The 26,055-nt window shown below is 40.7% G+C and overlaps 1 protein-coding gene across 1 annotated transcript in view; it reads right to left on the reverse strand.

The window, feature by feature from the left end:
• LOC114241790 (uncharacterized) overlaps positions 1–24,812 on the reverse strand; it is a 60,652-nt gene extending 35,840 nt beyond the window's left edge. The window contains exons 1-3 of the mRNA XM_028172758.2: positions 24,652–24,812; positions 19,813–19,911; positions 5,266–5,353 (exon numbers count right to left, since the gene is read on the reverse strand). Coding sequence (XP_028028559.1) covers positions 5,266–5,353; positions 19,813–19,911 — 187 coding nt within the window. The 5' untranslated portion in view covers positions 24,652–24,812. The remainder of the gene's footprint in view (positions 1–5,265; positions 5,354–19,812; positions 19,912–24,651) is intronic.
• Positions 24,813–26,055: the final 1,243 nt, after the last annotated feature.

Consider the following 26,055-nt stretch of genomic DNA (forward strand, 5'->3'; position numbering starts at 1 on the left):
AGGTAGTATGAATTCTATTGACTTTTTTTTTTTTTTTTTTTGCCTTTGTAGGCAGACGGGCATACGGCCCACCTGATGGTGAGTGGTTACCGCCGCCCATGGACTTCAGCAATGCCAGGGGCAGAGCCAAGCCGCTGCCTACCTAGTACTTAGTACTAGTACCTAGTACTAGTGACTTACCTAGTATGTGTTACACTTAACGACTTTCATAATATTTATTTAATGATAAATAAATGACAACAGTGGGTAATCCAATATTTTGAAATACTCCACTTAGAGAAAGGAAAACATGTAGGTAAAATAATGAGCTTAGCTCACCACAGTAATATAATGTAGTGACACTGCAATAAATCTATGGAATTATCGCCATCGATGAAATTTTGGCTCATTATCTCAGTATTGGTACCTGATGGTTGCCTGGAAGAGATCGCTCTTAGCGATAAGACCGCCAATTGTACTTTTTTTGTTTTTCATGTATCGCACTGTTTATTTGTTTTTTGGTGTACAATAAAGAATACTCTCTGTCTCTCTCTCTCTCTCTCTATTCAGTAAAAAACTGTCTAAGCATAAATATATCGAATAAACATTATAATATAACTAAACCAGTACTAGATGAGTCGTTATAATTGGATAAAATATACATTTTTTTTTTAACTCAACCCACACAGTAGAACAGATCTTCCAACGCGCTTGAAGGAGGCACAGTCCCCAAGATACTGGCTACGTTGCCTCGTTGGACAGCCAGACTCACTCTCTGTGCAAAGTACCAGCCAGCCTTAGCATCATGTGTAACCTCCTTCAAGCGTTTGGAGATTTCTGTTAAATTTCTGTTAAAAAATATACATTTTGACTTTTAAGTGTTCTGTTATAAAGTTTTAAGCATTGCGTGATTATTATCAATTTGACTAAAGAAACATTTTTGCTGGCGCTTTATTTTGTTACCCATAAAATTTTTCTAGCGGAATATTTAAATGAAAACGATTCTAAAGTAATCTGCAATTTACTTTCTTAAAAAAGTCACGTTATATTTTGATTGTATTAAAATACATTGCGGATTACTATACACTAAATCAAATCTGTATCTATAAAAACTAGTACAACCGATATCTCAGTCTAAACGCCAAGGCCATAATATCATTAAAGAAATATTTCCCCGATATATCATGTAGGAATGCCGTTTCCACACGCAACGCCACAGATAATATGTATGTATTACACTCGGCTCGTATGATCAATGTATCCAGACATGGGTTTTATATGTTTCACAGAGTTTAGATCTTTGATATTCTACTTTATCATTTCGATTTAGAAGTCACGAGAATACTTTGAATTTTGGAGCGCTCTGAATTTTATTATCAGTAATGTAATTTAATCTTTATGTATATATTTCTTCTGTGCGTGCGTTTGTCAGTGAACTCTTCCTAAACGACTGGACCGATTTGAATGATTTCTTTTGTATGCATTTGGGTGCAGCCCTGGATGATTTAGATTCATAAATCAGCCCAACAGATGGCGCTGCAGTCGATATCTAGATTATTTATCTTTCCTAGAAATAATTTATAAGGCAAAACAACGTTCTCCGGGTCAGCTAGTAAAACAAGATAAAATAACATTGTTTTACGTTTTAAGCCTAATTTTGTTGAATGTTAGTTAAATAGTTTAATTGATTATTTTTTTAATGTCTATCTTGGGGTTTTAGTATGGATGAACTCCTATTAGTTTCGATGTGTATATAAAACACGTTCTTTCTTTTGCCTTTGACAATTAAAATGATTATAGACAGCGTTTTAAATGGCTGAATTATGTCCATCAGATACTCAACAACGTTGGTTGTCAATAAGAAGCACATGTTTTATTATCGCTGTTAGTCCTGATAAGAGTTCTTCGTTATTAACACCAGGTTAATGTAAAACCATAGTTGCTACGAAACTTTATAATAAAGTTGCTTATACAACTAATCCAAATTAACTTCAACCAATTCGTGCTTAATCCGCTACACTTTCCGGGTAGGAGATCTTAATTGCTCATCTTGACTTAAAATTGAAATTCGTCATTTTGAATTATCAACCATCCCGCTATGTCGAAAACAATACTTCAAAAGGACTCAGGGCGCCGTACATCAAAAAATAACTCGAGACTGTACCTAATTGATATTATAATATTATTCTTGTTTCAAACGAAAAGTATCGTCTTAAAATAAAGGCACCAAGTACAAAAGGCTCCTTTTAACGTTCCATAATCTATACTAATATTATAAAGAGGAAAGATTTGTTTGTTTCGAATAGGCTCCGAAACTACCGGACCGATTTGAAGAATTATTTTTCCATTAGAAGCCGACATTGTCCCTGATGAACATAGGCTACTTTTTTTTTTTTTTTTGGTCATGTGTGTTCGAACTCACAGCTCACCTGGTCAATAATAAAATTTAATGTTTCCGAAGCGAAGCGAGGGTGGGTCGCTAGTAAAAATATAACAAGATAAACTTGTTAGAGTAACGCTAAGAATTCTTTTTCGGCAATATTTCCTCGGCAAAGCAGGCCAGTTGTCTGAATGTGCCGTTGCTCACCTTTATTTTTCAAACGAGTGAACCGGAAAACGTACAATGTAGGCAGTCACGGTCACGTGTACTCCGCTTATAAATTATGGATTTCTGGCTATAACGTTAAAAGTGTCGGCTCTATTTGCGGCCAATATTGAGGGATAATTTATTTGGTAGTCCAGTGCGTTCACTACTTAGTTATATGTTTAACGGCCGTCTGGTGTAGTGGTAAGTGACGTGGTCACTACACAAGGGGGTCGCGGGTTCGAATCCCGCCAAGGGAAGATATTTGTATGATAAATATAACATGTCTTTTCCAGGGTTATGGATGTATATTAAATATGCGTATGTGTATAATAAAAATCTTACATTTATTTCCGTTATCTGGTACCTGTAACACAAGTTCTTTACGAACTTATCACGGGACCAGTTAACGTGGCGTGATTGTTAGTAAATATTTATATTTATTATTTATGTATATTTACACGTATATGCTTATGTACCACTTGTGTAGCTGGCTTTTATAGTAGTGTATTAGTATGAACAAGTTCAAGACTAATCTGGTGATAAATGCGATAGTTACTTGAGTATGAAGACATCACAACAAAGTGTGCAACCTACCTTCCGTCATGAGGTCTAAATCTCATTTGTACAAAACCGAACACATGATTGCATTACGGCAGAAATAGGCTAGTTAGTGCTACTAAACTTACGGGATAACAATACTGCCTCTTTTTTTCAGGCAGGGGCCGAACCTCATACGAAGCGTCCGCACCTAGGAGGCGTGCGCGGTGTGTACGACTTGACAAACTGCCGATATTTGCAAAGGGGGGAAAGTGAAGCGTTTAGTGCGGAGCACATCTCTCCCATCACCCTCCCCCTCGGGACACCGGACCCGAAACACTTAGAGGGCCAGGGCTTGGGCGACATCCGCCTCCCTGGCCCCCGCTCGATGGCGGCGGGCTTGCGCGTCTCTCACGCGCCCCGCCGCCTCCTTCTGCGAGATGGTGCACTCACAGAAGTCGAGCATCGCCTTCCACGACTCGTCGTCGCCAAGCATCGATGCCACAACACTCGGCAACAACAAGTCGTTTCCTATTTTTGCGACGAGGACACAGCGCGACCCCTCCCATGCGGGGCAGGCGACGAGCGTATGCTCTGCCGTGTCCAAGTCGCAACCACAATGGTGGCACTCTGCCGTCGGCTCGGCTGTGATCCGGTGCAGGAACTCACCGAAACAACCATGCCCAGTGAGCACCTGCGTGAGCCGAAAAGTGAGGCGTCCTCTGTCACGATTCACCTAATCCACAAGGACCGGGCGAATCGCCTCGACGGTCCTACGACCAGCCGAAGGATCAGCCAGCCGTCTGGACCATGACTCCAGCACAGTTTGGTTTACCTACCTTCATTTCGTATTCTTGATTACCGTGGAGACCGGAAAAAAAAAAACCGACAACTTTAAGTCATTGAAAATGACGTACAAACATCACAAAAATATACCAAGCACCTATAATTCAAGTAATTTTTTTTTTTGTAGATTTGGTACATTTAAGATTGTGATCATTGGCCAAAGGAGTTTTGTTGGTAACAAATTGAGTTCTTTCCTCGTACAATCAATCATTTCATCCGACACCCGATAATTGAGTAAAAACACCAAACCGTAGCCGTTTTTTTGGTATGTATTAAAATCATTTTTGGTGTGCATGTTCGTTGATTGTATAAAAAATTATTATTATTTTGTATTACAAAATATATATTTGTCTTTTGTAATTTCATGGAAAAGTTAATTAGTTCTAGGTTCACTGGAATTCAGTATTAAATATCAATATTTTACGTAGGCAAGTGAGTTTTGATAAAAGCTTAGCTTACGTAATCTATTTCACTATTGATTATCTGCGCCCTTGATGAGTCGCAGAGATAATTTAAGCTATGATTGCATTCTGTGAGTAATATGCAGATATCGTATAGCGTATCAAGCCAGTATCAAGGCTAGCCTTTTTTAGAACAGACGTTATACAATTCACTCGCTCTCGCTTGCACTTCAAGCCTTAAATGGAACGCCTCAGAGCGAGGTAACGCCGCATGAGTCATGTTTTTCGTGCGTGCAGCCGGCTCCATCGAATTATAAGACGTTGTCACGTCAAAAAGGGCAATTATTTTCATGAATTTTGCGACTCGAAGGTTGAATGTCGTCTGCTAACGATAGCGAGTGTTTCCCATCATATAAATAATTCTCAGAGTCAAAATTGTAAGACGTACCGGAAAACAAACCCGAGACTTTGAACAGATGAACACGCACACTCAGTCGACCGTCCATTGTCCAATTTAATGTAGTAGTGAACAGGTTCCAATGGGCACTAGAAATTGCCAACTCGGTGTGGCCTTTGGGAAACGATGTCGGAAGATTTATTGTAGGCGACAACAGCTTGAAGTGTGCTCGTACAATAAATACAATTCCGTTTCCACGTATGCGAGAATTCGTTGAATAAAAGAAACAATGTAATGTTTTGCCATGAAAGTTCTCACAGCAAATTTGAGATATTTTTATATGGTAGTAGGACCTCTTGTGAGTCCACGCGGGTAGGTACCACCGCCCTACCTATTTCTGCCGTGAAACTCCAGTAACCACTTAATACCAGGTGGGCTGTGAGCTCGTCTACCCAAATAAGCAATAAAAAAAATATTATTGCATTTAGCAAGGTAAGTGACAACAGATATGTACATACCATAATAAACGTCGTCCAATTCTTTATATCTCTTGGCGTTGACGCCGATCCTCCAACTATACAACAGCACCACTAATATTGAGATATTCTGAAACAAAAAAAAGCCATTGAGTATTATATTTTTATTTCAATCAAATATTTGTTGTATGTATAATATATTTGTGTCATTGTAAGACGCGTCAAGTCCCTACCACACTATATGTATGACGATCACGAGCCGTTGTTGGTATTTCTGTAATGAAAAACACCGTCAGGATTGTCTGGAAATTATCACTAGAGACGATAAGCACGCCAATTGTAGCATTTATTTCAACTACAATTGCAAGGTATGGGGCTCATTTTTAAATTGGTGCGTAACAAATGAACATATGGTATCTAAATTTGATTAAACTATCTATGCTATTTAATCATAACAAAGTTTTACGAAGAAGAGATGGGTGATAAATTTAAAAGAATGTATTTCCCGTATCGGCGGACGCTAATGGTCGTAGAATTTCAGGAAAAGCAATCAGATAGCTGAACAAACAGAAATTATTATATTTCACTTTGCACGTTTTGCTTATCAACCTCCACAAGCCACAGCGGTGCTAAACAATAATTAACTTTGTCCACAATCAATTTAATTAACCACCTTAATTGGTTTTAGCGAATTTCATACGATATTAGCTGAGCTGATGTGAACTGCGCTTGCTTTCTTTACCAATTAACTGGGGTATCGTGGACTTTGTTGCTAGTTCAATAGAATGAAAAATTGTGAAATATAAAAGTATATTTAAATTAAAGTTTATGCGTAAACGCGGTGGATGGAGGATTAGGAAATATTTTGAAATTGCAGAAATGCTGGGTAGCCTAATATTAACACAAGGTCATGGCGTCTGCGCTGCTGCTACCTCGTTGCTTAAAAGGAAGCGAGGCATTAGGAATGCATTTTTGTGCTTATTAACCAAGTTGCATATTGTTGGTATGATGCAGTGCATACTTATTTACGGATATTACAAGCCAACAATTTGCGACCGTATAGACCAGTCTTTCTCAAAGTGGGCGATAACGCCCCCTGGGGGGCGTTTGAAACCTAGAGGGGGGCGTTAAGAGGCCCAGGAAAAATGGGGGGCGTTGATGTGGGTTAGGGGGGCGCTGTAAAATTTGTAATTTCATTTACTTAATTTACCCATTACCGTCCAATGTCAAATAGTATAGTAAGCCTAAACAGCTCACTTATTGTAAACATTGTTTACTATTTTATTTCTATATAATAATAGGTTGGGGAAAAAGTTTCTTCGCATTTTTTAAGAACATTTGCCTTGCACTCGTTGAGATGTCTGCAGGGCTTCTTACCTCAGCATACAAAAATATCTCTCGTCCAAGCTCTCATTCTACCCATAATTGATTACGCCGATGCCTGCTACTTGGATGCCACTGAGGAGCTCTCAAACAAGCTTGAGAGGTTGCAAAATCTATGTATCCGTTTTATATACAATCTCAGAAAATTCGATCATGTTTCTCATTTTCGCAAAGAACTTAAATGGCTCCCTATACGCCTTCGTAGGAATACTCGAATATTATGTCTCCTATTCAATATCCTACATAAGCCCACTTCTCCCTTATATTTACGTGAGCGATTCTCTTTCATTCGTTCTCCTGATGCTCCCTGCAGGTCCAACCAACGTTCTGTTTTGTTATTCCCTTCCCACAAAACCAATTTCTATTCTCACTCCTTTACTGTGCACGCGGTCAGACTGTGGAATTCGTTGCCGGCTGACATCCGAGTTTGCAAGTCTGTTTCTGTTTTTAAATACAAGGTCAAACAATTTTATCTCTCATCAACCGAATGATCATGGTTCTATACTCTTCGCATACACGAGTGTTACTGTGTTACTTATAATATTTGCTATGTGTATGTGCTATAATTCTCATTTTGTGTTTGTTATTTTAGTTATGTGTTATTTGTTCTACACACACTTATCACTTTTTATTATTATTCTCATTATCCTCTCGCAGGTCTGCTGGAAGAGATTTCTCAAAGAAATAAGCAGTGCCTTTGTACATAATTTTCCTATTACTCTGTACTGTGTCTTGTTTTCTGTGTGTACATAAATAAATAAATAAATAAACATTCACAACATTTTTTAATATAGTTTATTCGCATTTAAGTAAAGTATGTCGGTACCATTTTGTTCGATAGCTTTTTGCCATCTTGTTGGTAGGGACATGATCCTATTGCTATAGAAAATTTGGGGCTTCTGATCAAAATACCGCGACAATTGGTTTTGGCAGTCCTCTCGTGATGTTAACCTGACACTGCCTAAAGAATTCTGAAGAGACCGAAACAGGTAGAAACCTGAAGGTGCAAGGTAACACCTCCCAGCAAAGCTCTCTTAATTTTTGCTGAGTGGCTAAAGATGTGTGAGGTCTAGCGTTATCGTGATGAAAAACCACACCCCTTCTGTTGATTAATTCCGGCCGCTTTCTCTCAACTTCTTGCTTTAATCTCATCAGTTGTTCGCAGTAGAGTTCAGAATCGATGGTCCTGCCTGGTGGTAACAGCTCATAATGTATAATGCCCTTCCAATCTCACCACACACACAGCATCACCTTGTTGCGAGTTAACCCGGGTTTTGCCAGAGTCTGTGAAGCCTAACCGGCCTTTGACCACAACCTTTCTCGTACGTTCTTGTCGTACGTGATCCACTTTTCATCACTAGTTATCAGCTTCTTCAAAAATGGTTCGGTTTCATTACGTCGTAATGAAGAAACACAAATGAGTACATGGTTCATTAGGTTTCTTTCAGTGAGCTTTTTTGTGTACCCAGTTTTTTTCAAATGCGCCATAACTATTTTGTGGTTAATTCCCAGTTCTTCAGTTACATCGCAACTACTGATATGCCGATCTTGCCTCACTTTTTCAAAAATGGCATCGATTTTATCCGTAATAGGGCGACCAGAGCGACGTGCACCTTTGACTTCAAAATTTTCGGATTGAAAACGCTTAAACCAAATTTGTGCTACTCTCACAGACACTGCACTAGGTCCATAAACATCGCAATATTTTTTCACGGCTGGCGTTGCTTTTTTACCTTTTTTGTAGTAAAATTTTAAAATGTATCGAATATCTTCATTAGATTCACTCATCTTGACAGTACGAAAAATAAGTAAAATCACACATCTTCCTAATTTTAATTTGGAATTATCTTCTTTCGAACTTAAACTTTTAATGATACCAAAACCAGCCAGATACAAATAGTATAGCCAAGGAGATTTTATTACAAGTTCATACATTTTTAAGCTATTGCATAGCTTTTATCGCGGGCCTTGAGCGCGGCGACCGAATCATGAAATTCCGTAACGAAAAAAACCTAACATCCCTCACTCCGCCTACCATGTAGCTCGCGTTCAACACATTCACACGTTGCGCTTGTGTAGTGTTTGTGAATAAGCGCGTGGCGTGACGTCACACTGCATGCGCATCATGAAAAGTCTGCCCATCTCTCCCTCGCGCGGTTTAGCTTATGAGTATGAAGGGGACAGTTAAGGTTTTGCCTTTATTAAGGTTTAATGTAGCGTGGTCTTGTTTTATTATTGTTTTAATATTAAATTATCATTGTCTAATTATAATGTCATAAGTTGATAAAAAATGCTATGCAATAGCTATACCGCCGCAGTTCCCGAGTGCCACACGTTTTTTTTTTTTTGTCAAAAGGAAATCGCCGGACTTCCGCCCTTCACTAGGGATGGAGGGCGGGGCATGTCGGAGTCGAACCGACTAAAACCTCTTGTCGCTCAACAACCAGCATCTAAACCTCGCATGAGACAGAGCTCATGAAAAGGCAAAGGAGGGAAAGTGAAGCGTTTAGTGCGGAGCACATCTCTCCCATCACCCTCCCCCTCGGGACGCCGGACTGGTGGTCGTCGGTGCCACGACCACCAGCCCTCTCGGTCGGCATGCTGTCTGAAGCCCGCCTAGATGGCGCCGGTTAGAATGGTCTATCCTACGGAATACCCCGCTGGGTCAGAACCAGCGTGGGTTAAGGATAGCCGGCCTTTCATCACCCGGATGCTCATGCGTAATACGTGTGCAGATCAGCTTGCACATCGTCTTCTTAGGCCCCCTTCGCCGGTCCCCAGGCCGACATGTGAGGGAGATCCGAAACACTTAGAGGTCCAGATTGGCTTGGACGAGATTCGCCTCCCTGGACCCCGCTCGATGGCGGCGGGCCTGTGCATCTCTCACGCGCCCCGCCGTCTCCTTTAGCGAGATGGTGCACTCGCAGAAGTCGAGCATCGCCTTTCACGACTCGTCGTCACCGAGCATCGATGCCAGAACAGTCATTTCCTATTTTTGCGACGAGGACACGCCGCCGCCCCTCCCATGCGGGGCAGGCGACGAGCGTATGCTCTGCCGTGTCCAAGTCGCAACCACAATGGTGGCACTCTGCCGTCGGCTCGGCTCCGATCCGGTGCAGGAACTCACCGAAGCAACCATGCCCAGTGAGTACCTGCGTGAGCCGGAAAGTGAGGCGTCCTCTGTCACGATTTACCCAATTCACAAGAACCGGGCGAATCGCCTCGACGGTCCTACGACCAGCCGAAGGATCGACCAGCCGCCTGGACCATGACTCCATCACGGACCGCCGAGATTGGGCCCTCCGCGCTCTGACCACACCGGGGCTGGGACGCGCCACGCCCCGGACATGAAGGTTAGCCCGCCACTGATAGTCATCGGCGGGCGCCTCCGCCTCCAGGACCCAAGGCAGCGTCCCAGCCAGTACACACGCCGCCTCGAAAGAGATGGTGCGATAACCACGGATGATCCTGACCGCGATGGTGCGTTGCGGCCGTTGCAGCAACTTCGCTACCCCCAAGGCCAGTGACTGGCCTCACGTGGGCGCCTCGTATAAGGCGCGTCACCTGGTCAGGCCCCCCGATGTTGGGAAGAAGCCGGCTTAACACGCTGGCCACCCCCAACAAACGAGGGACCAGGTTCTGAAAGTGAACACGGAAGGTCCAACGACTGTCCAGAATGAGGTCGAGGTACTTCAACTGCACCCCGACCCGATACGGACGCCTCCAACCACGATATGGGCATCGACAGGTGGCACTCTCCGCGGCCTGTGGAACCACTTGGCCGCGGTTTTACTGACTGTCACGTCGAGGCCTAATCTCCTGATTTTGCCGATGACATGCGCCACCCCAGCGGTGGCAAGACGAGCAAACTCAGTAAAACTCCCCCCGGGACATGACCAGCGTGTCGTCTGCGTAACAGATTAGGCTTAGGCCCGGGAGGAGGGCACCTCTCAGTACCCAGTCATACTCGATATTCCACAAAAGGGGGCCGAGCACCGACCCCTGTGGAACACCGCGCACGACCGGGAACCTGTGCACGATCCCACCGTGCTCAGTACACGTGACCGATCTGTCCTCCAAGTAGGAAGCCACCAGTCGGCGAAGGTAGGGGGGCACTCCGTGTCTTACCAGGGGCATTTTTTTAAATAAAAGAACACTTATTGCGGCATAAATATTATTATGCTGTCGCGACACTTTTTGTAAATAATAATGTTTTTTACAAAGTCGTAGTACATTATTTTATTCTATCATTAATAGTTTTCGTAGGGCACGCGACGTAAATAATATTTTAGGTAAATTTTTTTTACACCTTGAGTTATTGGAGTTTTAGTAAGGATACCTAATTTTTTTCAAAAAAGAATATAGCCTATGTCACTCGGGAATAGTGAAGCTTCCAAATAGTGAAACAATTTTAAAATCGGCTTAGTAGTTTCGGAGCCTATTTATTGAATACAAACAAACAAATCTTTCCCCTTTATAATATTAGTATAGATATTAATTATTACAAACGCTGACTTAGGCGGCGGTTTTTATTTGAACCAGTTCTAAATTATAAACTAAAATTCTATGAAAAATTACCTATATTTATCTATAATACGAAATGATATTAATTTATTTTTCGTAGTTTCCTTCCTTCTTGCGTCGATAATCCTCTGTGCTGAGGGTCGTGGCCTCCTTTAATAACTTTCTCCTGCATCATCTTGCGTCATTCCTACCTGTCCTCGGCTGTGTGGATAGCAACGTGGACTGAGGTATTGAGAGTGGAGCGTATTTGGTCCAACCAGCGCATTGGATTTCTGCCTCTGTGCCTTCTCCCGCATACCTTGCCTGTCACCAGCAGCTTTTTCATATTGTCACCTCTCTTTCTGGCGATATGTCCAAAGATCTCGAAACTCCTCCGCGCGCATGTAGTGCGGAGGTGCATTGGAATCTTGAGCTCGGTAAGAATGGATTCGTTGGTTCTGTGTTCTGTCCAACGAATCCCGAGCATTTTCCTCCAGCACCACATCTCAAACGCGTCGATACGTTGGCGGTCGGCTTTCTTGAGGATCCAAGTTTCTGCGCCGTAGAGAAAAATGCCACCCAAACTCGGTCCATTTTGGACATAGCTCTCTTTGCCACACTGATTCGCCTTCTGAGGTCCTTTTCGGAGGATCCATTACTAGCTATGACGGAGCCCAGATAAATGAAATCCTCTACGACTTCCAGGTTTAGCTTATTCGTACTTTACTAAGTTATTATTGTTAGTAGTATTATTTACTAGTCGAAATATAAATTTTTAATTATCTTATGATGAGAATCTTATATTAAGGAGAAAGATATTCAACAAAAATAGTTTCGTTCTAATAAATTAGCATAGTAATAGTACAGTGAACTAGCAATTTATTTTGGTAATTCTGAATTTAAACAAACATATTGATGAGAAGAATTCATTTTTACTTTGCAAATTTGTAAATACAGGCTCTGTAGCAATGTACGGACATATAATATATTGAAGAAACAATAATAGCATCTACAAATATATATGTACTACGTGGTACTACATTTACTAAAATTAATACAACATTTATTAATTAAATTAATGAAATTGTGGTTATAAAGTTTTAGGGGTGTATAAAAAATGGGGGGCGCTGAAAAATTATTGATTTTCAAAGGGGGCGGTAAAAGAAATAAGTTTGATAATCACTGGTATAGACCATAGCCGGTAGTTCTATCCGTGCTATATGATCCGATAAAGTAAAGATTAAGCTATGTCGCCCATGACAAATCGCAATTGGAATTGCGTGTTGAGTCGCTATTTTTCCGTTTCTAGTGCCTCACGGCTATGTATATATTATGTAATTCTGGACTTAGTCGCCTCAACTTACAAGTAGAACTTCGTATTGCCTGCTCTTGAACAGCTTGTGGCGGGTAGCCATCATACAACGCAAGATAATTGACAGATGCCTGAGTTCCCTGCATTCTCGCAGATACCAGTTGTAGGAATATACGACAAAGGGAAATCTTCCACCGAGCGGGTGATATTTTTTTTTTTTTTTGGTCAGGAGGAAATCGCCTGACTTCCGCCCTCCCCTGGGGATGGAAGGCGGGGCATGTCGGAGTCGAACTGACTAAAACCTCCTGTCGCTCAACAACCCGCGTCCGAACCTCGCATGAGACAGAACCCATGAAAAGGCAAAGGGGGGAAAGTGAAGCGTTTAGTGCGGAGCACATCTCTCCCATCACCCTCCCCCTCGGAACGCTGGACCAGTGGTCGTCGGCGCCACGACCACCAGCCCTCTCGGTCGGTAGGCTATCCGGAGCCCGCCTAGATGGCGCCGGTTAGAATGGTCTATCCTACGGAATACCCCGCTGGGTCAGAACCAGCGTGGGTCGAGGATAGCCGGCCTTCCATCACCCGGATGCTCTTGCGTAAAACGCGTGCAGAGCAGCTTGCACGTCGTCTTCTTAGGCCCCCTTCGCCGGGCCCCAGACCGACATATGAGGGGGACTCGAAACACTTATAGGGCCAGGGCTAGGGCGAGATCCGCCTCCCTGGCCCCCGCTCGACGGCGGCGGGCATGTGCGTCTCTCACGCGCCCCGCCGCCTCCTTCTGCGAGATGGTGCACTCGCAGAAGTCAAGCATCGCCTTCCACGACTCGTCGTTGCCGAGCATCGATGCCACAACACTCGGCAAGGACAAGTCGTTTCCTATTTTTGCGACGAGGACACGGCGCCACCCCTCCCATGCGGGGCAGGCAACGAGCGTGTGCTCCGCCGTGTCCAAGTCGCAACCACAATGGTAACACTCTGTCGTCGGCTCGGCTCCGATCCGGTGCAGGAACTTACCGAAGCAACCATGCCCAGTGACCACCTGCGTGAGCCGGAAAGTGAGGCGTCCTCTGTCACGATTCACCCAATTCACAAGAACCGGGCGAATCGCCTCGACGGTCCTACGACCAGCCGAAGGATCGGCCAGCCGTCTGGACCATGACTCCAGCACGGACCGCCGAGATTGGGCCCTCCGCGCTCTGACCACACTGGGGCTGGGACGTGCCACGCCCCGGATACAAAGGTCAGCCCGCCACTGATAGTCAGCAGCGAGCGCCTCCGCTTCCAGAATCCAAGGCGGCGTCCCAGCCAGTACACACGCCGCCTCAAAGGAGATGGTGCGATAACCACGGATGACCCTGACCGCGATGGTGCGTTGCGGCCGTTGCAACAGCTTCGCTACCCCCACGGCCAGGGACTGGCCCCACACGGGCGCCCCGTATAGGGCCATTGATCGCACCACCTCTGTATAGAGACGGCGCGTCACCTGGTCAGGCCCCCCAACATTGGGAAGGAGCCGGCTTAACGCGCCGGCCACCCCCAACAAACGAGGGACCAGATTCTGAAAGTGAGCACGGAAGGTCCAACGACTGTCTAGAATGAGGCCGAGGTACTTCAACTGCACCCCGACCCCGATACGGACGTCTCCAACCACGATATGGGCATCGACAGGTGGCACTCTCCGGGGCCTGTGGAACCACATGACCTCGGATTTACGGATATTTGCTCGGTAGACCGACGGTCCTAATGTTGTTATTCGGAACTTGTATATATGCGCTTTATCTTGAAAATGTCGTAAGCGAGAATCAGGCATCTGTCAATTATCTTGCGTTGTATGATGGCTACCCGCCACAAGGTCTTTTGTAGAAAGCAAAAACAGAGTGACACAAGATTTTAAATAAAGCTAAAGTTTATATCAATATAGTTATACATAATATGATGAAATACGATGATGTGGATTGGGAGAGGCCTATGTACAGCAGTGGACGACAATGGGCTGATGATGATGACGATGATGATGATGGTGATACATAAGATAACATACGTCATTTAAAATAAAATAAAAAATCTACATACATACATATGAGGCCATCAGCGTAAAAGTGGCCTAACCACAATTTTTTATGTTCAAGCTTATATGACATATAATTATATTGGAATTTATTTAAAATATAATAAATTTTAATGCAAAACCGGCTTATCCATAGTTTCACCCATAGATAACAAATAACTCTGTAAGCATTATTTTTGCGCGTATTGTTTTTTTGTCGACTCAAATTCAAATTCATGAAAATTTAAACCTAATTGCCTCCATACTAACTTAGTGGTAAGCTTAGGCCACTTTTGCGCTGACAGCCTCGTGTCAGTGTGTACGTGTGTGCTGACCTATATATAAAATACAAATTTAGTTAAACACAAATCAAATATATAAGCCATTAAACATAATATATAGTTTCTGTATTGAGCTAAGTGGATGTGAATGATCCACTATATCTACTAGAAGTATTAATGGGAATCTTAAAAACAGATAAAATGATCGGTCTAGTAGCTACTACAGGAAATGCTGGAAGCGCTCAAAAATGCTTCATTTATTTGGAATTAGATTGAAAGCGCTTCATTAATGTGCAAGCCCGGCCCACGAACGATTAACATTCAATGATAATTTATGGAAATTTCATTCATCGTGCTAAATAACGTGAAATTGCCACAAGTAATTTTACCATTTATCATTACCGGTGCCGTAAATTGTGCTTTTCAAACGCGCGACCGAAAATTTTCGCTGAATTAATTTTAGTAGAATTTATTATTCAAAAATTGGGTCTATTTTCTATGTACGTGGATGAGCAGTCGCGCTTAGATTCACATACAAACAATAATGATACATACAACTAAAAATAAAAAATAACTATAGGATTGATTAATAAAATAAACGAATGATTTCTTAGTGGACACTTTTCTTTTATATATTTTTTTTGCTTAGATGGGTGGACGATCTCACAGCCCACCTGGTGTTAAGTGGTAACTGGAGCCCATAGATATCTACAACGTAAATGCGCCACGCACCTTGAGATATAAGTTCTAAGGTCTCAGTACAGTTACAACGGCTGCCCCACCCTTCAAACCAAAACGCATTACTGCTTCACGGCTGAAATACGCAGGGAGGTGGTACTTACCCGTGCGGACTCACAAGAGGTCCTACCACCAGTAAAAACACTTGATATTGAAAGAACAATTAAGTTGTTCATTGTAAAATAGTCCGTACTTAATCATATTATCTGGTTAATGCCGGTATCTACATACTATACGATATATTATTATGTTCTGTTGCATTTTCGTAATCATTTATAATCATTTCTTAATTTATTAATATTTTAAAAATGATTATAATCATTTTAGGTGTTGAGATTATATCAACAGGTTCACTGAGCGTATTTTTATTTTTATTCTCACGCAAAATTAAGAATTTATTAGTTTTGATTTATTGCTTATTGTTATCTGTATTTAGAGGCAATTTTCGATGTGGATCACGTTGTTCACCCTAAGTCTTATTCAAGACGTTTCAATATTTCAATGTATTATTGAAATATTAGTCTTGCGCGCCTTTTTCAAAGCAGTCTACGCCATCAGGAATTCTTCTTCTCTGGAGGCGCTGGAGTCCGACATAACCCGGTCTGTTACCCCCCTCGACCGGGTATCCGAAAATAGATTCCCCGGCGTTAAAAAAAAAGGGGCAGCCTTTTAAACCGAAAAGTATGACTGTTTCGTGGCAGGTGTAAATAGCGTTGTGGCTGATTCCAAGCGGAACACGAGCACCGGAGTGCAATATCCAGAATTACGAACAACCACACTAGCCTAAGCGAAATGAGTTACAATGATATATCACAGCTTTAAACTCACTAAACAACGGTTACGAATACAATTTCACGAAATTCTAAGCCTTGAAATTAAAATATAATTAAGTTCATACTAAAATCTCCCTAACAAATGCTAATTAAAGGCAGTCGTCATAATCTGCGGGAAATTTAATTATCGTCGCAGCCGCTCCGTCGGCTAATCGCTCGCTAACGATGATTTGTCTCGACCAAATTCCTGTTCATCAAAACTAATGACGTGTCCTAAGTCCGCACAATCCTGAGTTATGGGATTTGTCACCCTCCCAACTTGTTGTTCGGCTGATGGAACTATCTCGTTTGGGGAATTGGGGATATTAGGGTTAAGTTAAATCGACAGACTATGTACATGAAGACATGTGGATCGGGTATTTAAGAAAATTCCCGATCCACATTAGCGGTAATGTCCACTGAAGCGGAATGTATAAGGGTATGGTTTCTGATTAGTTTCGTATTATAATTACAGATATATAAAAGCGTTGTGTGTTTTATTGGTAAGGTAATCAGGGTAGGAGGTTCGCAAGCACGGGTGAGTTTCATCTTAAATTTTTTTATTGCCATTGTAAGCAGATGGCCATGTGACACGCCTGATAGTGAGTAGTTACTGTAGTTTGTGGACATCAGAAATGTTAGGGGACACAGCCAAACCTACCGTGAACTACTCTCCGTAGACCTTTATTTAAGAAAGGCATGTCATAGTGCTCAGGAAACACCGTGGAGGGGAGTTAAATCCAAAGTCGGATGGTACGTGGCATAAAAGAAGTGAATGATGGTAGCGGCTCAGGACAGTATGAATTATCTTTGCTCCGATGGTGCGATGGAATCATATAGACGACGGGATCAAACAGTCCCTCAGAGCAATCCAAATTATTTTCGCTGAATGATGTGCTCCTATTTGAAGGGTAGATGCTTGTTCTTGATCCGTATAACTTATAACCGTGAAACTTTTTTTAAAAAGACCTCATGCCTCAGGGAGGATGACATTTATGGTCTCCAATAATCCCTAAACTTGATTTAGTCAATTAGCCGTGTTTTTCCGTCGAAGAACGATGAGTTATTAAATAATAATATTTATACCGCTTATATACAACGGAAATACCAGTGGCACATCAAAGCTACGCTTATAAAACGTGGATAAAACTAAAGAGACTTAATTGTTTTAAATAAATTTAGAATACTACATAATCATGGGCTTACTACATTTTTTTTATTGCTTAATGGGTGGACGAGCTCACAGCCCACTTGGTGTTAAGTGGTTACTGGAGCCCATAGACATCTGCAACGTAGACGCGCCACCCACCTTGAGATACAAGTTCTAAAGTCTCAGTATAGTTACAACGGTTGCCCCACCCTTCAAACCGAAACGCATTACTGCTTCACGGCAGAAATAAGCAGGGCGATGGTACCTATCCGCGCGGACTCACAAGTGGTCCTACCACCAGTAATTACGCAAATTATAATTTTGCGGGTTTGATTTTTATTACACGATGTTATTCCTTCACATTTTTTTAATTTAACTTAGTAAGCGTTAAAAAGGATCTAACTCAAGAACTCTGAGCATCTTTTTTCTTTTTATTGCTTAGATGGGTGGACGAGCTCACAGCCCACCTGATGTTAAGTGGTTACTGGAGCCCATAGACATCCACAACGTAAATGCGCCACCCACCTTGAGATATAAGTTCTAAGGTCTCAAGTATAGTTACAACGGCTGCCCCACCCTTCAAACCGAAACGCATTACTGCTTCACGGCAGAAATAGGCAGGGTGGTGGTACCCACCCGCGCGGACTCACAAGAGGTCCTACCACCAGTAATTACACGACTATGGCTAAGATATAATCTGTGACTCAACGTTTATTTTGGCCTCAGATGACGTCACACGTGCCTATGGAGGTCGCGATCAGCGGTTATGTAAGATAACAGTTGATCGCTTCCCTATTGACAACTATAATGTCGTTAACGTCCCCTTGAGAATTATCTTCAAATATTGGTTTTAGTTTAAAAGAGTATAATAATATGCAAAAAAACAAGACTGTTAAATTTTTTTTACATTACAGTTCCATTTTTGTTAACAAATTTTTTTTTTTTTTTTTCACGCCACGTTAACTGGTCCCGTGCTAAGTTCGTAAAGAACTTGTGTTACAAGTACCAGATAACGGAAATAAATATAATATTTTTATTATACACATACATATATTTAATATACACCCATAACCCTGGAAAGACATTTATATTTATCATACAAATATCTTCCCTTGGCGGGATTCGAACCCGCGACCCCCTTGTGCAGTGACCATGTCACTTACCACTACACCAGACGGCCGTTATTATCCGATTTTCGAGTGTATGTATATAAGTCGGCGCGTGTTTTTATAAACCATTAGTTCATGACTAATAAAGATGGGACGACAAACAACACGTGCAAGCATTCATCGAAAACAACACGTGCAAGATAAGAATCGTAAACAACATCGTCCCACCACGATACCTTGCTATAAAAACGCTCCGTTGTTGTCTCTCGAGCTCAAGGAGCCCGGTCACCGTCCTCGTCGAACCCGTCGCTTGCGACGAAGGGCCCGACGAGCGAATTAACCCACAGACACAGCCCACTGAGTTTCTCGCGGATCTTCTCAGTGGGTCGCGCTTCCGACCCAGTGGTAGATTCTGCGAAGCACTGCTCTTGCTAGGGCGGTGTTAGCAATTCTCCGGTTTGAGCCCCGTGAGCTCACCTACACAAGCTAGGGTAAGCTGAAATAGCCTCTCAAGGCTATCAGCATAGGTAGGGAAAAAAAAACTCCCGAGCTCAGAAGCGAGCGTGTCGCCGTATCAGACGGAGCGCTCCTGCGTAATATACGCTCTGAGTTTCATTTCAGATTTCTAGTTTTATTGACTTACGAAGACCGCCCGCTTACCATGTCGCTACCCGAAAGTGGAAATACTCCAACATATATATATATATATATATGTACCTTTACGCCTTCGTGTTCGATGTGATTCTTATCACAAATGTAATGTTCCTAGATCTGAAACATGTTGTATCATACGAATCCCAAAGCAACAGGCTGGATAAGCTTACTCACGCGTGCCCACGGGGAATACAGGCCGCGTACATAGAATTTCAATCTGTGCTCATTAATTCAGGGTTCAAATTCTTCGAACTGAGGTAATATGATTTCATTTCCCTTCTTTTTTTAAGAGACTGTTATAATATATAAATTAAAGAAAATAGACGCAATGTTTGCGTTAGTGTTGGTTTGAAATCTCTCTCTCTCTCTGTCTCTCCCTCTCTCTCCCTCTCTCTCTCTTCCTCTCTGTCACTCACTCTCTTCCTCTCCCCCATTCTCTCTCTCTCTCTCACACACACTATCTCTCTCACACACACTATCTCTCTCCCTCGCTCTCTCTCCCTTTCTCTCACTCCCTCTCTCTCACTCTCTCACTCTATCTCTCTCTCTCTCTCACTCTCTCTCTTTTAATGTACTAGATGGAATAGTGATTATACTCACTAATGTGTAAAGAGCGCTAGCATAGGCCGCGTGCTTGACGTGTAGAGCGCGACAGCATGACAGCGTTGTGTCCTGCTCGTGTGCAGTCCAGGCTTTCATCTGAAACAAAATAATACTGATTCAACCCGTACATACATTTATTGTTTTAAACATCGTAACCGGCTTTGTTTTAATTAAAAACTTGATTTCGATGGAACGAATCCAGATCTCACAACAACGGTATTCATTGAAATTTTATTAAAAGGGATTAAGTATTGTAATGGCGATTGAAATTTTCTATGAGTACCCTCGGCAATGACCAATTTAAATTACGGGGAATAGAAACGTGTAATAAAGTCAAACAAGAAAATATTATTATGTAGATGGTTGAGTAGCGCATATTTGAAACCCCAAATCCTCCTTCTTGCCTATTTTTGCCCAAAATTTTTTCGTGGGTAGTGTTATAAAATATACGGTGTATATATTTTTTTCTTATATGGGCGAACAACCTTATAGCTCACTTGGTGTAAAGTGGTTTGGGGACGCCATTGACATCACAACGTGAATTCCGCTACGTATAGTTCAAAAGCTGCCAAACCTTTTAAACGGGAACGCATGACTGCTTCGCGACAGATATAGACAAGAAGTGCCCATGCGGGCTTACAACTAATCCTAACAATTTGCTATAATTTTGCGAATTAATTTCTATGACGCGATGTTTTTCTTTCATGGTAGGACTTCTTGTGAGTCCGCACGGGTAGGCACCACCATCCTGCTTATTTCTGCCATGAAGCAGTAATGCGTTTCGGTTTGAAGGGCTGTGCAACCGTTGTGCCGTGAAAACGGAGACCTTAGGACTCATGTCTCATGTCTCGAGGTGGGGGCGGCATTTACGTTGTAGATTTATATGTACTCCGGTATCTTAACATCAGGTGGACCGTGAGCTCGTCCACCCATCGAATCAATAAAAAAAGAAGTCAAGCATATATCCCCTTTAAAAAATCGGTACTTAGCTGCGTGACATAACGCCGGCACAGCCGCTCGATACGACAACACCAGTCGTCCTATCTAGGCCACGACAATTTTTGCCTCTTGTATACATACGTTAACGAAAAAAAAAAGAAAAACATGCATTAAGTCAAATTGTGTCGATTTAGCCGTCTTCAAAGATTTCAATTCGGGGCGCTTTTTTATTCAGTTCAACCATAGAGATTACGATAAAAAAAAACTTCTCAAAGTTACATGGGCTCCAACATCATATAGAAAATTCCAATAAACGTCTAACGCTACTTCTGTTCGCGTGACGAAAGAACACTCCCAAATGAAATTACAACTATGATGAATTGATGTTGGCAGGAGACACATGGAATTATTTCATAGTGTGCTTACGAGACAGTCCGATGCTTAAGAGCACAGCGTGTGGTAACACAAACAACGTGTTTTCCATGAGTATTGTGTTTTGACACGTTACGATTTGTTCGACGAATGACATAAACTGATATTCATCTATCTATCTATACTAGAGGTCCCGCAGTAGTCGAAATTCGACTATAATTAATTGGAATTGTAAGCTTGTACACTATTATGATTGTATTTTATACTTCTATAATCACAAATTTCGCCAAGACTACACTATAAAAAATATTAACAAAGACAAACAATATTTAATCTATTCTCAATTTGATAACAGACGTCAAGAACAAAAGTTTGACAGTAAATAGTATGCATGAGTGTGTGCGTCAAATACATGGTATGTAGTGTGTGTAATAATAAATAAATAAATAAATAAAATTTTCTTAATTGATTTAATGTATCTATTACGCATTATTTTAAAAAAATATTAGCATTGTGCACTTCTTCTCTGTATTCTCTATAAGTGTGGAAAATTTCATACTCCTCCGTCCGCGCAATTTTCGTAAAAAGGGATACAAAGTTTTTGCTTCACGTATTAATATATAGATATATAAAAATAAATTGCTGTTCGTAAGTCTCGCTAAAACTCGAGAACGGCTGGACCGATTTGGCTAATTTTGGTCTTGAATGATTTGTGGAAGTCCAGAGAAGGTTTAAAACGTTAAAAGGTAGTTAAATATGAAAAAGCTCTGAACTAAATAAAAACAATAATTTTGTTTTTTCCTTTGATGTGTCCCCCGTCGGACGGATTCCTTTTGTTTGTTTTAAGTTTATATTATACAAAGGTTTAGGTCTCTTATTTATCGATTGTGGCACTTCGAAGTCTGCCGGGTCAGCTAGTACTGAATAAATATTAGAGTTATGCTAGGAATAAATAATTTATTCGTAGGAGTTATGTACATTATCTATCAGAATTAAAAGAACAAGGCGCATCCTCAGCGCAGGGAGCGCAGGACTCGTCATTATATTGAATCTTGGGGAGAAGATATGCACAGCTATGAATGTATGGGGGCTTGTAATAATGTTTAATATAATACACGAATTAAACTATTTTTAAAGGATTAATTTCGCGTTTTTCATTGCCATCATTTTGTTTCCAATGTCGATTACTTTACAGGTTTTCGTGGTCACGGACGATTTGGTACTATCTTGTTGGCGTAGAGACCAATATTCTACCTATTTCGGCCGGCAAATAGGCTTTCCATTTTGATGAGTGGGTCGGTCGTAATATACACAATTAATAATTGAGATTTTAGCTATACTTTTAATGTATAAATTCAATAAATCCACCACATAACATAGGCCGCAAGCACATTGATCCACATATGCCATAAAAATACATTATTTGTTGAAATAGTTACCAAATAACATTCACGCATAGAGTACAGTTAAGCCTCACGTGAGTGTTAGCCATTAATTTCTGTTTTTCAATCATTAATCACATAACTGTACAATCACTCGGAAGTGGTATACATTTTTTAAACAATTGTCTTATGGTTTATTATCAGAGATTTGACATTTCTGGTTTATATAGGGTAGGATATAGGATACGCCAGAACTCATTTAATAATAGTCGATAGTCTACAGAGCCGCGAAAAAGGAAACGTAATAATGAGCATTCAAACTAAGTCAGGATTACTGGAATGATGTATCGAGTTAATTACGAGAAAAAGTATACATAGTTAATCACAACGCTTATCTATTATCATTGATTGATATCTGTGTTTACTTTGTAACTTACTGGGTGACTTTCAAATATGAACTGCGATGAAAGATATTTTGGTCTACAAATGCTTTTAATTTCGATAAACGATTATGTTTTTTTTTTGTGGACCCTTTTTAGCGTTTCAACAAGATCCGAGAAAAAGTTCAGTTACTCTTTCGTTAAGTAGTAAAGTTAATAAGTTAGTGATTATTTAGTATATTTTATGATACTTTTTGGGTATGAGGCTCTCTTTCGCGGTCTCTTCGTATTATATCGATTATTGTAGTTTTAATAATACATTTGTGTTTTATTTATTGCTTAGATGGGTGGACGAGCTCACAGCCCACTTGGTGTTGTGGTTACTGGAGCCCATAGACACCTATAACGTAAATGCGCCACCCACATTGAGATATAAGTTCTAAGGTCTCAAGTATAGTTACAACGGCTGCCCCACCCTTCAAATCGAAACGCATTACTGCTTCACGGCAGAAATAGGCAGGTTGGTGGTATCTATCTACCCATGCGGGTTTACAATTAAAATTTTACGGGTTTGGTTTTTATAACACGATGTTATTCCTTCACCGTGTAAGTCAATAGTGAACATTTGTTGAGTAGGTATTTCATTAGAAAAGTTGGTACCCGCCTGGGATTCGAACACCGGTGCATCGCTCAACACGAATGCACCGGACGTCTTATCCTTTAGGCCACGACGACTTCTACTGCTTAAAAAAGATACTCATTTAAAACAGCCTTTTGTTTAGGCTATTTGTTAGTCAGTTTAGTCAGACAAACTTTAACTCACTTTTGGAAAATCCAATTGAAATTAATTTGACATTGAATGACTATTACTATACTCGTATACATGAGATTTAAGCTGAAACAAATATTCAATTTATTTCACTACACGCTTGATTGTTGTAATGCCACCTTCTATTTAAAGCCCTCTGAAATCTGTGAGGGATATGGCTTGGTCAGCTTTGAGATATATTGTATTCTAGATTTTAATTCGAATAGAAATAAAATTCGAATTTTTTTTTTTCAATTACGAATGTCTGCGAATTTTTTTATATTTTTCTAACCAATAAAACACACTGTAGTGGACATGTCTATTAAGCTATAATTATATATATAGCGTAGTAGAGAGATACTGTTAAAAAAATGTATACACTGTGAAACCTAATCACTGTGAAAAAACGATTGAATATCTTAAACGTCCTCTGTTTAGGCACATAAAATAGTTACTTAATGTTTATTTATGTATATTTATTTTTTTATTTCTTTCAATACGTATAAACTAAGCTTAGCATACTTTAAACTGCATTTATGATAAAATACAGGACATTGGATTTCACAAAAAAATCAATCTTGCTTTCATTTCACGAGGAAACAATTATCCGATGCGGTAAGAATAGCAATTCTAATGTAATTGGGACTTCGACATGACTTATGATCATTGTATTTTTTTTCCAATAATTGATTCCAATTCTAGTACTATATTCATGGTATTTTTAAATGTTTTAAAATTAATTCGTAAAAATAAATAATTAGAAAAAGATGTCTCACAAAAAAAAAGCTAGCATGATCTCCTTCTTTGAGTTTGGTCAACATTATGGCTTATTAAATTGTATGAATGTCAGCAAATCTCGGAAAAAGAAATAAACCAATTTCTCTATTATTAAAAACTGCATACATACTTTTCTAATTAAAACTAGGAACTAAAGATTACTCTATTTAAATATCACCTTTAATTTAGTGTTCTACACCTGCCACCGATTTTGAATAAAACTGCATGATTTAAAATAAAAAACAAGTTTTACACAACATTTGAGACGTAATTTTTCATTAAATTTTCTTTTGAAAGAAAAGACGTCCGCTCGTAGGCGGCGACGCGCGAAGACTGAGTTTTCAATATGTGCCCGCTCCGAAGACCGTAGCAAATTGTTCGTAGATTCTACTACGGAATACTTATTTGAACGAAATATGATTCGGACATAAAGGTCAAGTATTCATTACCGGAAATTACTAGTGATGCTACTAGATATTATAATTATTAGAAAATTTCAAGTTCATACAGTATAAATACTTGAGACTTGGTCATATTTAATAGTATATTATTTAATATTTCACATTCATACTCGGATATATCATATTATAGTCTAATGTCGGAAGTAATTGCTAGTTTCATCGGTAAAGTGGAGTAAATTCAGTTATCGATTCATTGTTATTAATTGGCTGTGATAGACGCCTATTAGATTGTTGTAGATAGTCAGAAGAACTTATTTATGCTGGACAGTCAATCAGATTACTGGCGGTAGGACCTCTTGTGAGTCCGCGCGGGTAGGTACCACCGCTCTGCCTATTTCTGCCGTGAAGCAATAATGCGTTTCGGTTTGAAGGGTGGGGCAGCCATTGTAACTTACTTGTGACCTCAGAACTTATATCTCAAGGTGGGTGGCGCATTTACATTGTAGATGTCTATGGGATCCAGTAACCACTTTAAAAAAAAAAAAGCATTACATCATTAGGACATGATTACGAAATTTTTAAATTTTAATGTTTCTGGCTTAAATATATCGCTTAATGAGACAATGAAGCGGATAGTTATCAGAGAAAAGAAGATATTTGGCTGAATCGCGTTAACGATATTTTCATGATAAGCTTACATTTATACAAGTTCCGAACAAGAATAACATTCGGAGCGTCGGTCTACCGAGCAATTTCATCCGCTCGGTAGAAGTTCTTCCCTTTGTCGTTTATCCAGAAAAACCAAAAACCAATCTAATTGAGAAGCCTCCTTTTTTTTTATTACTTAGATGGGTGGACGAGCTCACAGCCCACCTGGTGTTAAGTGGTTATTGGAGCCCATAGACATCTTCAACGTAAATGCGCCACCCACCTTGAGATATAAGTTCTAAGGTCTCTCAGTATAGTTACAACGGCTGTCCTACCCTTCAAACCGAAACGTATTACTGCTTCACGGCACAAATAGGCAGGGCGGTGGTACCTACCCGTGCGGACTCACAAAAGGTCCTACCACCAGTAGTTCTTTTTCATTCGAAGTCGGTTAAAGTATTAGTTTATGGTAATCAACAAAATCGAAAACTTCTCTCTGTCATTAGAGACTTAGTCAAAACTCCGTCGTAATA

Source organism: Bombyx mandarina, chromosome 13, assembly GCF_030267445.1.
Source record: "Bombyx mandarina strain Sakado chromosome 13, ASM3026744v2".
In the NCBI taxonomy this organism is placed as follows: domain Eukaryota; kingdom Metazoa; phylum Arthropoda; class Insecta; order Lepidoptera; family Bombycidae; genus Bombyx; species Bombyx mandarina.